This window comes from Caloenas nicobarica, chromosome Z, assembly GCF_036013445.1.
Source record: "Caloenas nicobarica isolate bCalNic1 chromosome Z, bCalNic1.hap1, whole genome shotgun sequence".
NCBI classification, from domain to species: Eukaryota; Metazoa; Chordata; class Aves; order Columbiformes; family Columbidae; genus Caloenas; species Caloenas nicobarica.
Window position 1 is genome coordinate 109,555,286 of NC_088284.1, and position 11,972 is coordinate 109,567,257.

An 11,972-nucleotide genomic window follows, 5' to 3' on the forward strand; every position below is an offset into this window, starting at 1 on the left:
ATGTAATAATAAGCAGGTTGGACTGCAGTGTTTATTAGCTGATGCTCTCTTAAATAAGTTCATGCTGAAACAGAATCCTTCAGCCAATTTTTTCCACTTACCCCGCTGTTCAGGAGCAAACTAGGAAAACTAAGGAAAAAATCCGAGCTGAGACAGACACCGCTACATGTCTGGAACCTGCTCGGCCATACGAAGAGATATTAAAAGAATACAGATATCTGGGCATATTTCACTGAAGGAGGCAGCCTTAATTTTAGCTGGCTGGCAGATGGGGTTTCTCATTAGCCTGTCTTTTCATCTTATTTCATGCAATTAAGTGGGCTCGGGAGGGACCCTGCAGGACTGGCCATCTTCCAAAAGCTTGTACAGCCCGGCTGCGCGGCTTCCCGCGCCGGAGCCCATCACCCCTTTCTGCAGAGCTGTTTTTCTTGGCATACGGAGCCGAATGAAGGACTTTCCTGCGCAGACCAGGTTTGTAGGCCAGCAGCAATGGCAGAGCAGGCTCTGCACTGTCCCTCAGCAGGGACCACAGCTCGGCGTGTGAGAGGGACAGCACAGGGGCCAGGCCGCGCTGGAGATCGGAGAGGAACTGAATGTGTTACACCCTTCTGCAGCTCTGTCTGGAGCACCAGAGTCCCTGCCAAGGTGAGAGGAGATCTCCATCGGGTTCTTCCCAGGAGGGGCAGGAGCAGCTTGATCCATAGGAAAATCTCAGTAGATCCATATTTCCTCTCCGCAACTGTGGTATGTAGAGGAAATGTTTAACATCCTGGGAAAGCTCACTGTGCCTTTGCTGTCAGAGCCCAGGGAGATCCTCTAACAGTGCCACCATGCTGGGCAGTGACACCCTGACCCTCCACAGCACTCAGCCCTGGGATGAGAGAGGGGATGGGAATGACCCTTCTCAGGATGCTCCCATGGTGGAGCCCCCTGGCTCCCAGCTCACCCCCAGGAGGGAGCAGTGTGTCCCGGGGAGGCAGCGGGGCAGGGGATGGTAGGTCAGGTACCAGCATCCCTCCCTGCCCCTTCATCCCTCCTGGATACCTGCATCCCTCCCTGGGTACCAGCATCCCTCCCTGCCCCTTCATCCCTCCTGGATACCTGCATCCCTCCCTGCCCCTTCGTCCCTCCTGGATACCTGCATCTCTCCCTGCCCCTTCATCCCTCCCTGGGTACCAGCATCCCTCCCTGGGTACCAGCATCCCTCCCTGCCCCTTCATCCCTCCCTGTGCCTTCATCCCTCCCTGGGTACCAGCATCTCTCCCTGGGTATCAGCATCCCTCCCTGCCCCTTCATCCCTCCTGGATACCTGCATCCCTCCCTGGGTACCAGCATCCCTCCCTGCCCCTTCATCCCTCCTGGATACCTGCATCCCTCCCTGCCCCTTCGTCCCTCCTGGATACCTGCATCTCTCCCTGCCCCTTCATCTCTCCTGGATACCTGCATCCCTCCCTGGGTACCAGCATCCCTCTCTGGGTACCAGCATCCCTCCCTGCCCCTTCATCCCTCCCTGGGTACCAGCATCCCACCCTGGGTACCAGCATCCCTCCCTGCCCCTTCATCCCTCCCTGTGCCTTCATCCCTCCCTGGGTACCAGCATCTCTCCCTGGGTACCAGCATCCCTCCCTGCCCCTTCATCCCTCCTGGATACCTGCATCCCTCCCTGCCCCTTCGTCCCTCCTGGATACCTGCATCTCTCCCTGCCCCTTCATCTCTCCTGGATACCTGCATCCCTCCCTGGGTACCAGCATCCCTCCCTGTGCCTTCATCCCTCCCTGGGTGCCAGCATCCCTCCCTGGGTGCCAGCATCCCTCCCTGCCCCTTGATCCTCCTCACTCCCTTGCCCCCCAGGTATCTCCTCCCTCTCCTGTGCGCAGCGTCGCAGGAACAGCAGCTCCGTCGGGCAAAGCCCCGCTGTCACTCTCTCACGTCAGGGCCAGTCCTGAAAGCTCTTATCTACGGAAGTCATTTTGGTGTTCAAAGGGACTATTGGTATGAATAAAACCTGCGCCTCAGGATTTATAGGACAGGCCCCATATTTCGCAGCCCATTGATTCAGTATTATTCCTTTGTTCCCATAGAAACGTGGGGGGTGTAAGGAGTAGTTTGAAGCTAAGACAATGAAAATAAACCAAAACAAAACCCTATCAAACCTTTGTATATACACACGTTGGGGGGAGAAAATAAAATCCTTGACTCCTTTCTGCATCTTGTAAAGCAAAGTAATTTAGTTAGGGGGAAAAAACCCAAACCCTCTCATAAATGTGATCCTTTTGAATTGTTTGCTTTTTTTTCTGAGGCAATTTCAGCAAAATGCTTAGCAACACATGTAGAAGGAAGCTGCTAAATCTTTGTATTAATTCTAAAAACCTCAATTTCTTATTAAGTCACAAGAGATAGCTCTTACTTTGTTTCCAGCGAAAGGTAATTTGGGCTTTATTTTATTTAGAATGTTGCCCACCGTGCTGGAGAGGCGAGATTTCTTAATTGCTTTGTTGCAAAAACAATTTATGTGGGGGTTTTTAATGAGTTTAATTTTCTTTAAAGTTTTCCATGTATAAATGTGGCAGCATTTTGAAATCAAACAAATTACCCACATAGGTGCCTCTGTGTTCCCATTATTAAACTAAACACTTGAAGATGCTACCTCCACGAGGCTTATTGTATAGAAAATGTGTACAAAGAGGGAGTTTGAGTTGGCGTTTTAAAAAAAAGCTGCAATAAGCAAGAGAGAAAAGGAGGGAGATGATCACCTGTCTCCTAGAAGCTGTCCTCCTACTACAGAGCTGCGAGCTGCATCCAAACCCGGGCAGCTGCACCGCGGAGATGTGGGCACCGGGATCCTGCTCCCAGCTCCGCTGAGCCGGACCTTCTGGATTCTTCTGACTGCTTCAGAACCTCGCTGAGAGGAGGAGACGACAAACTGCTGCCGCTGGAACCAAGTTTGGCCGGAAAAGAACCTCTCTGCTGCTTCACCAGTTCGCCTGGCGAAACGAGAGAAGAGGCTCGTACAAAAAAGAGGAGGAATGAGCCACAAGGAGGGTGAGGACAGCAGGAAAGGAACCGAAGTACGGAGCTGCCGCTGCCTCTGCACGCAGCCCGGCGCGCGCCGTGTTTCCGTGAGGTGAGGATTCACAACGCTGGCGGCGCGCAGCTGGGGCTGTGCTGAGGAGCAGCCGCCGCCGCGGCCGGGAGCTGGCGCCGGCCAGCGGCTCGCGGAGCTGCGAGATCCAGCCATGACATGCAGCCACCATTCTCCGTCGTAAGCTGCAGGCACTGCTGGTTAATGTACGTGATATATAAGTTTTAGCAATAAAGAATTCATGAAGCAAGAGTTGAATCCGTCCGCTGCCAAGCAAACGGGAACATTTCTACTACTGCAGGCTAATGATTAATTTATACACAAGTACTGGGACGGCAGACAAAAAGTCCTGGTTATTGTCTAGACAGGAGCTGGTTCCACCTTTCTCGCCCTAAAGGGCATTACCGCTTCTAGAAGTTGAGCAAAAAATGTCAATAATTCTTCAGGAAGAGTGTTAAAATTAGCCAGCCAATTCAGTTATATGAGACAGGAAGAGAGGAAGGCTTAGCTGTATGCAGTTATACGTTTATCTCATAACTTCAGGTATAAAGTTCGTCACGACCCTATCACGATCTCAGAACAGTGTAAGTCCTAAAAACTGTCTCTAAGAACAGAGGTTTGTGACAAGAGGAGTTCTCGTCACTTCTTTTCCGTCTCCAGCCCTGGGGACGGTGGGAGCTCTTGGGCACACAGCACGCGGGTTTCAGGTCAGCTTGCCTGCTGCCTCCCGGCCACCAACCCTTCCAGCGCCGGCCAGGCTGGGTCTGCTGTCTGCGGGACGTGACAAGCTCACAGGCTGAATTATAGACATTTCATTCTGACTGAGTACACGTTTCATAATTATTTCGAGTTTGGCATTTCTGGTCCAGGAGAAACGTGCAGAATGCCAATTAAACATCATTTCGGTAAAAAGCTAGAAGACTTCATTTTAGAAAGGGCCAGGGAAAGGGGAAATAAAATCATGTTTATTAGATGAAAAGCCGCACTTTCTACCCATGTTTTCCCAAGAAGCCCTCCAGAGACAGGCACGGAGGGCGCCCCAGCGCTGCGCTGCTCACGGCGCTCAGCAGCCCCTGGCTCCTCAGCCAGGCGCGGTGCTCCACACACACGCGGCACTGGGACTCATCCCGCTGGGACAAAGGACCCTACACGGTGGCCAGGGGAGCAGGAGTTGCTCTGGGGAGGAAGGCACCCAAAAGGGAACGAGCCGCAGAGCTTCTCATCTCTCCTCCCGTGCAGCGGAACCTCTCGCTGGTGGAACAGCAGGAACAAGATGCTCCTGAGCACCAGCACCAGCCCACACCTTCCTGAGAACAGGGTGCTGCGCACACTCCCCGTCCTCCTGGATCTGCCACCTCCGCGAGACGACAACTCTGCGAGCGATGTGACAGTGACAGATAATTAGTGCTGACACTGTGGCGGTGTCATTCCTGCACGTACCGCTGTCCAAAATGACGAATTAACACGGTGGCTCCTGTATGGCACGAGTCCAGGCACTGACAGCGCGGGAGTGGAGCGGGTCACCACCCGTTGGACGCTCTGCTGCTCGTTACGTCCTGCTGCTCCTCACTACTGCAGAGCGGTCGGGCTCGTGGTTTCATTCATAATAAACAGAGTTCAGAAGCCCGGGAGTCCACTGGCCTGCCCAGGACGGCTACGCACGTTGCCGGGTGTTTTACTTGTCAGGCTGCCACCCTCAAAATGATTTTTCTGCATAACAATGTTACAGCTTCAGAAATACCATTTCCTAGGTGTCTATTTCCAGATGAGATATTATTACCTATTTATACACCCACAACTTGTGCCTGGAAATTAAGAGATATTCACAAAAGCAAGATCTCTGGTGACCATCAAGTGTGTGGCGCTGCCAGCACATCTTTCTTATCTTTGCTTCGCTCCTAGTGTGAGCGGCAAGCACAATTTTGGTTCGTTTCTCATATGGCCTCTGGTGGTTCATCTACGTTTTCCTGTGGTCCCAATCATTCTGCGTGATGCGCTACCTGAACATGCACCGGGCGAGCAACTGGGGCTCTGCAAAGCCCGGCCAGCCTGGCTGGGGTGTCTGCGGGGCTGGGACACCCCCGGCCCCGGGCCCCCGTGGGGAGCAGCCCCTCGCCCCTCGCCCTCGCCCCTCGCCCCTCGCCCTCGCCCCTCGCCCTCACCCCTCGCCCTCGCCCCTCGCCCTCGCCCTCGCCCCTCGCCCCTCGCCCCTCGCCCTCGCCCTCGCCCTCGCCCCTCGCCCTCGCCCTCGCCCCTCACCCTCGCCCCTCGCCCCTCGCCCCTCGCCCTCGCCCCTCGCCCCTCGCCCCTCGCCCTCGCCCCTCGCCCCTCGCCCCTCGCCCTCGCCCTCACCCCTCGCCCTCGCCCTCGCCCTCGCCCCTCGCCCTCGCCCTCGCCCCTCACCCTCGCCCCTCGCCCCTCGCCCCTCGCCCCTCGCCCCTCGCCCCTCGCCCCTCGCCCTCGCCCCTCGTCCTCGCCCCTCGCCCCTCGCCCCTCGCCCCTCGCCCCTCGCCCTCGCCCTCGCCCTCGCCCCTCGCCCTCGCCCTCGCCCCTCGCCCCTCGCCCCTCGCCCTCGCCCTCGCCCTCGCCCCTCACCCTCGCCCCTCGCCCCTCGCCCCTCGCCCCTCGCCCTCGCCCCTCGCCCTCGCCCCTCGCCCCTCGCCCCTCGCCCTCGCCCCTCGTCCTCGCCCCTCGCCCCTCGCCCCTCGCCCCTCGCCCCTCGCCCCTCGCCCCTCGCCCCTCGCCCTCGCCCCTCGCCCTCGCCCCTCGCCCTCGCCCCTCGCAGCGGCTGCCCCAGCGCTCCTGGAGAGCAAACCCTTCTTTATCTCTCCCTTTGTGAGCTAATCATGTTTTCTTAATTGAAACGTGTTCGGCTGCTTCTTTCTTCTTGTTTCAAATAAGTTCTGCCTCTGCCAGCAAAATAAGAGCCTGTGTTGCTGGAGCTTCTTTCAGAAAATGCAAGGGGTTTTTTTTCTTCCTTTTTTTGCAAGATTTCAACTCTGACTTTGGAAAAGAAATCATTGAGGAGAAAGTATTTCTTGAAATGATGACAGAAGCAAAATTATATTCCTTTGTAGAAAACAGGGACATTTGAAGACAGGCTTAACATCTTTGTTCTTTGTTCCAGGAGGTGTGAATTCTCAGGCTCTTGGACCATTAATCCTTCCCCGTTCTTGGTTTTTGAAGATGAACATTGCAGAGAATGAGGCATTGTGCTTGAAAGGGCTTTTCAGAACATACCTTTTCCCTCCACAATATGTACCAGTTCTCTGATAATTTGCAGGATAAGCTGGCAATTCTTGGCTTTTCCTCATAAATATTTATTTTCCCAGCACACCCTGGTGCGAACGTGCCCCCAGGGCCGCTGCCTCTCCGCGGCATTCCCGCAGAGCGGGTTTAGCCCCGAACTGCAGCCCTGCTGGGCTGGACCAAAGGCTTTGCTGGGCCGGAGGGTGCTGGGGTCCCCTCCCGCCGCACCCCCCGCCTCTGACACTGGAGCCGGCTCCCCCTGCTTGGGACACCTCTTTTCCTCTGTAAATATCAGTTATACATTTGCTTTCCTCTACACTGCTGGCTCCAATACTTTTCCCTACAAATTTTCAAAATCTGCTATCATGAGGTTCAGAAACTTAATTTACCAGCTCCCTTAGCCCCTTAGCATGAATATCAGATCAACCCAAATAATGTTTTCCACATATTTCCTTTATCAAGTGCTGCACTTAGGGCAACTTTAACAATTCTTCAAATGTGTCTACTTTAGGCTGGATCTTAAAGTCGTCACCAGTATTCATGACTTTCAAGTCAGCTTTAACTTTAGTTTACCCCGTTCTTCATTTCTACTGGATCTGCTTTGCTTTTCACAGCTATTCAATCCTGGCATATTAATCCATGTTTTTAAAAATACTTATTCCATCTTCAACATGTAACCCATCGATATTTTTAATGCCACCTCCTTTCTCTGGAAATGCCACTGTACTGTAATATTTACATGAAGATTTTCCCCACGCCTATTAGAAACTTTTTCATTCCTTCATTTAGAATATTCTTCTAGTGTAATCTGGTTAAATCTCTTTCTTCTCAGTATTTTCTTTTTAATGCAAAGATATAAGACACATTTTCCATTTAGAGGAGTTGTAATGTTGTGTTTTATTATGGAAGACTGTATGTTCACAGTTGCATTTTTTACCCGCCTGTGCTCCGCTCATGTCCAATATTTTCGCCCAATAAAATGAATTTCCAAAGCTTCCATACCAAGTTTACGAAGCATTACTGGAAATATGTTAGGGGACGCATCCAGCTCTGCAAGGCTCACGGTGAAAAAACCCTTATGAGATTTTTCCTCTTGCCCCACTTAACAAGGGGAAATGCCAAAATCCCAGGCAAGCTTTAGGAACGGAGGGGAGGGAAAGGAAAGGCCGTACTGTGTACAGCACGGACCGCCTGGAAAAACTGGCAGCTTTTGTTGCCCGGCCAGGATGTTTCCATGTTTTCTGTTATTGCTCCGAGTACATTAACACCAGACACGACACAGGGAAGTGCGAATCTGGGGACCACGCAGTGCTGTGAAGTTTCCCACCTTATCAGTTACGAAGCTTCTCTGCGAACTTTGTGCTGTGAAAATTCCGCGCCCGATACGCTCGCGACTTCTCAGCTCTTCACTGGTGAGGAGCTGTCGCCATGGGGGTGTGCGGAGAGGACCGGCCAGCCCCCCAGCCCCTCGCCCTGCGCCCGCGGGTGTGTGTGTGTGCATGTTTGCGTGTGCGTGTACATGCGTGTGTGTCTATGTGTGCATGTGCATGTCTTTGTGCACATGCATGTGTACACGTGCGCGTATGTGAGTACATGTGCATGCATCTGTGTGTGTGCATGTGCATGTACATGTATTTGTGCAAGTGTGCTGCATGTACATGTTTGTGTGTGCATGTGCATGTGTCTGCGTGTGTGCTTGTGTGTCTGTGCATATGCATGTGCATGTGCACGTCTTTGTGCATGTGGATGTGTACTTGTGCTTATGTGTTCACATGTGCATGTGTCTGTGTGCATGTGCATATGTGTGCGTGTGCATGTGTGCATGTGCGTGTTTGTGCACATGTGCATTGCATGTGCGTGTTTGTGTGTGCATGTGTGTGTACCTCTGTGCATGTGCGTGTTTGTGTGTGCATGTGCGTGTACCTGTGTGCAGCACCCAGCAGGGGCTGGTTCCCCCCTCCCTCCAGTGCTGCCCATGGGCCGCTCCATCCCTCTGGGCTGGGGCTTCTCCATCCTCCAGTCCTGTTCCACCTTTGCCAGTGGCCCAGACCTCTGGGAGACAAATGTGTGCTGTGGACCCTCAAAATGCAGCAACTACAAAAAGTAGGAATGGTAACAAGCAAACAAACAAAAAAAAAGAAAAAAAGAAAAAAAGCAGCACAATAGCAGGCGAGTGCCTTCCACAGAGCTGCTCCAAACATCTGTGATGAAACAGTTGCCGTCAAGTATGTTGCTCTATCAAAGCCAATGAGTTTCATTGATACACAGGAGAGCTGGCAAAATTTGTGGGCAAGCATTATGTATCTCCACTCATTACAAAGAAAGAGAATTGAGATACGTGACCAGTTCAAAGCAGAAACAGACGTGCGTACAATATCGCAACCACTCCTGGAACATTCAGGCACTTAATTTTGGAAACCTCACCAAGGTATCGGCAATGAGACTCCCGCCTCGCTGGGTGCTCGGTTTGGAGATGGAGAAAGCTCCTGGCAAAGGGATTCAGAGCCCTTGGGCGAGGTGCTGGTCACAACGCAGTTCATCTGTTTCATTCAGTTTTCATTCCAAACTGATATTACAACAAAGTACAAAACCTTGAAAGTTTTAACACAACAAAACTATTATTTTTTGTGGCTGCATGCAATGCAGATGAATACATGTCGAAAGTATCTTCCAGCTCCTGAAGTTCCCCAGTTCCAATTTCTCTACCCGAACAGCATATTGATTTCAGGTTTCACATTCAGCACTGAAATCTGAAGATTTTCCCCAGCGTCTCACTGCTTGTTAATAAACTACCTCAAGGGCCAAATTGCAGCGAGAGGAAAAGGAGGCATCAGATGTCAAACCCAACTCGCATTTTCTTACATCATTTTAAATAAAAGCCATCTGCACCCTGGTCGACTCTCCTGAACGGAGGGGAAGTCTGCCCCAAAAGCAAAGCTGTTTCTGGAGCGGAGTCCCTGTCCTGGTGTCATCACAGCAAACACAACCGCCAGCTTCCATCTCTTCAAAATGAGGAAATGGGAAAATAAAATCTGGATGCCCGTCATTCTCCAATTTATGCATGATGAGTGAAAAAAACGAAGGCTGGAGCCTTCTGGAGTGTTAGCCACCCTGTGCTCAGAGCAGATGTCTTGTTTATTTTATCACGTGTTGCTTGAATGAATAATCCAAGGGCCACAGCAGCGAAGTCCACTGACAGCACCGGGAGAGCGTGGAGGGTGGGCAGGACCACACATCATCAAATGTATGATTTTATAAACAGGGCTGACACCTCTGTGGTTAAAAAGAAGATACAAAGTATGGCTTTACCCTGTAAACTCCTCAAAATAAAGATACATACAGTATCTACAGTAGCTAAGAAAACAGAGACCTGTTTCTGCTTGGGAGTTTTTAACTAGCAGGAGCAGAAACTGCAAATAAGAATAATTAGGAGTGCAATTAGTTGCACTAGTGCAGTTAAGATCAGAATTTTGCTCCAGACCTCGGTCTAAAATCATTTGGACCTGCGGAGCATCGCGGCGTGCTGCTGCCCAGGTCACCCAGCCTGAACCCTCATCCTTTCACCGGTCAAAATACACACATCGTATCAGGTACATGCAAATTCTAGAAATCACATAGATATGTGGCTGGCTGCCTGAGAGTAAGGCCCCATTAATTGCTTAGATATTCCCAAAATAGATGTCTCAGGTCCAGTATACACCCTTCATACACATCGCTTGCCTCTGTGGCAGCAAAAAAAAAAGTAATACATAAAATATAAACCAAAGCAAAACCTAAGGAGAAAGAACAAACCAAAGGAAGGGCATAGACCATCATGCCACCTGAAGTACTGACCATAAAGATTATTTAAATAAATCTTCCAGTTACCCAGCATATAATGGGGAAACCTGATTTTTATGAGGTGATGGCTCCAAGGCTGGCTGACTTCTCCAAAGCTTCCCTAAAAACTGAAAATACCCCCACAATCAACTCTGTGTGTTGCTGCCAAATTCTGTTTGTTTCTTCTCCTGAAAGGATCCTTTAAACCGCGGCTAAGCGGGAAGCGAGGAGAAAGGCACCACACTGACATCTAAAGACATCAATATACATACAGTGAAGTACCTAAAATCCCTGAATAAAAATAATCTGTGCGTCAGCCCGTGTGTCCAAAGCAAATCCCCTCCTGCTCCACCAGCGAGATCAGCAGCAGGGTATCCCAGCAGTGGGGATCCAGCAGTGGGGATCCAGCAGAGGGGATCCAGCAGTGGGGTATCCCAGCAGTGGGGATCCAGCAGAGGGGATCCAGCAGAGGGGATCCAGCAGTGGGGATCCAGCAGTGGGGTATCCCAGCAGTGGGGTATCCCAGCAGTGGGGATCCAGCAGAGGGGATCCAGCAGAGGGGATCCAGCAGTGGGGTATCCCAGCAGTGGGGATCCAGCAGTGGGGTATCCCAGCAGTGGGGTATCCCAGCAGCAGGGTATCCCAGCAGTGGGGATCCAGCAGTGGGGTATCCCAGCAGTGGGGTATCCAGCAGTGGGGATCCAGCAGAGGGGATCCAGCAGTGGGGATCCAGCAGTGGGGTATCCCAGCAGTGGGGTATCCCAGCAGCGCGGTATCACAACAGCAGGGTATCCCAGCAGTGGGGTATCCCAGCAGTGGGGATCCAGCAGTGGGGATCCAGCAGTGGGGTATCCCAGCAGTGGGGATCCAGCAGTGGGGTATCCCAGCAGTGGGATATCACAGATGCGGGTTACCCCTGCAGCTGCTGCACCCTGTGACACACCGACACATGCCCCGGAGCCACCAGCACCAGTGCTGGGAGATGACCCCACTCCTGGGGGTTCCCCAGACAGGGACTCTGGGTGCTGGGACAGGGATGGGTGCAGCAAAGCCTGGCAGAGTAAAGCCTGGCACAGCAAAGCCTAAACTTGGCCACAGACCAAACCCTGCAAGAGAGTCATTGCACTAGCGCTGTCGAGATGCTGCTGGCAATGGTGGTCCAGCAGTTATGTGCCTTATCCCACTTATCCAGAGGTGAAAGATTCTGAAACAACAAAAATCTCCACAGAGAAGGGGTTTGGGCTGGCAAACTTCCCCTTGGTGTCCTCTGAAAGCACAGGCAGGAAAAACATCCAAAATCAATGCAGCTCAGGCACTACCTGTCCCTGCCCAAACCTGACAGGCAAGCTCAAACCAGAGGAAAAATGGCCCAAATTTGCAAGAGTTTGAGGGAAAGTGATTATAAACAACACTAAAACCCCAGCTGTGTTGAGTACAACATCCTGTGGGAACCGCTGAGGCAGCTGGATTCTACATAAAGATTATTTTATGATAATGCCACAAGGTCAGGAGCTTAGCACAATTCACAGCTCTGTCTGAGTGCTGATAATTTCCAGGGCAAAGCTCACCATATCCTCCCCTGTCCCGCTGTGACGAGGAGATGCCAGGCGTGAAACAGGCGACAGCAGCGACAGGCACGGTGCAAACCCGGGACCCTCTGGGTTTCCTTCCTTCTCCCGTTTTCGGGGCAGAGGTCCAGGCTGCAGCAGAGACAGACGCACATCCAGCCCCCGCTTCTGGAAATCTCTGTGTTACAGCCAGACTTAGCGTATTTATTTTTTACATTCTACATTTTGAATTTTTGCAGGGAGAAATTTTTGAG

At 52.1% G+C, this 11,972-nt stretch overlaps 1 protein-coding gene across 1 annotated transcript; it reads left to right on the plus strand.

Annotated features, from left to right (window-relative positions):
• The first annotated feature begins 3,026 nt into the window (after positions 1 to 3,026).
• Positions 3,027 to 5,926, plus strand: LOC136002158 (uncharacterized). The gene is made up of 2 exons (XM_065656990.1): positions 3,027 to 3,124; positions 5,191 to 5,926. The coding sequence occupies exons 1-2, from the start codon at positions 3,027 to 3,029 to the stop codon at positions 5,924 to 5,926; spliced, it is 834 nt and encodes a 277-aa protein (XP_065513062.1).
• Positions 5,927 to 11,972: the final 6,046 nt, after the last annotated feature.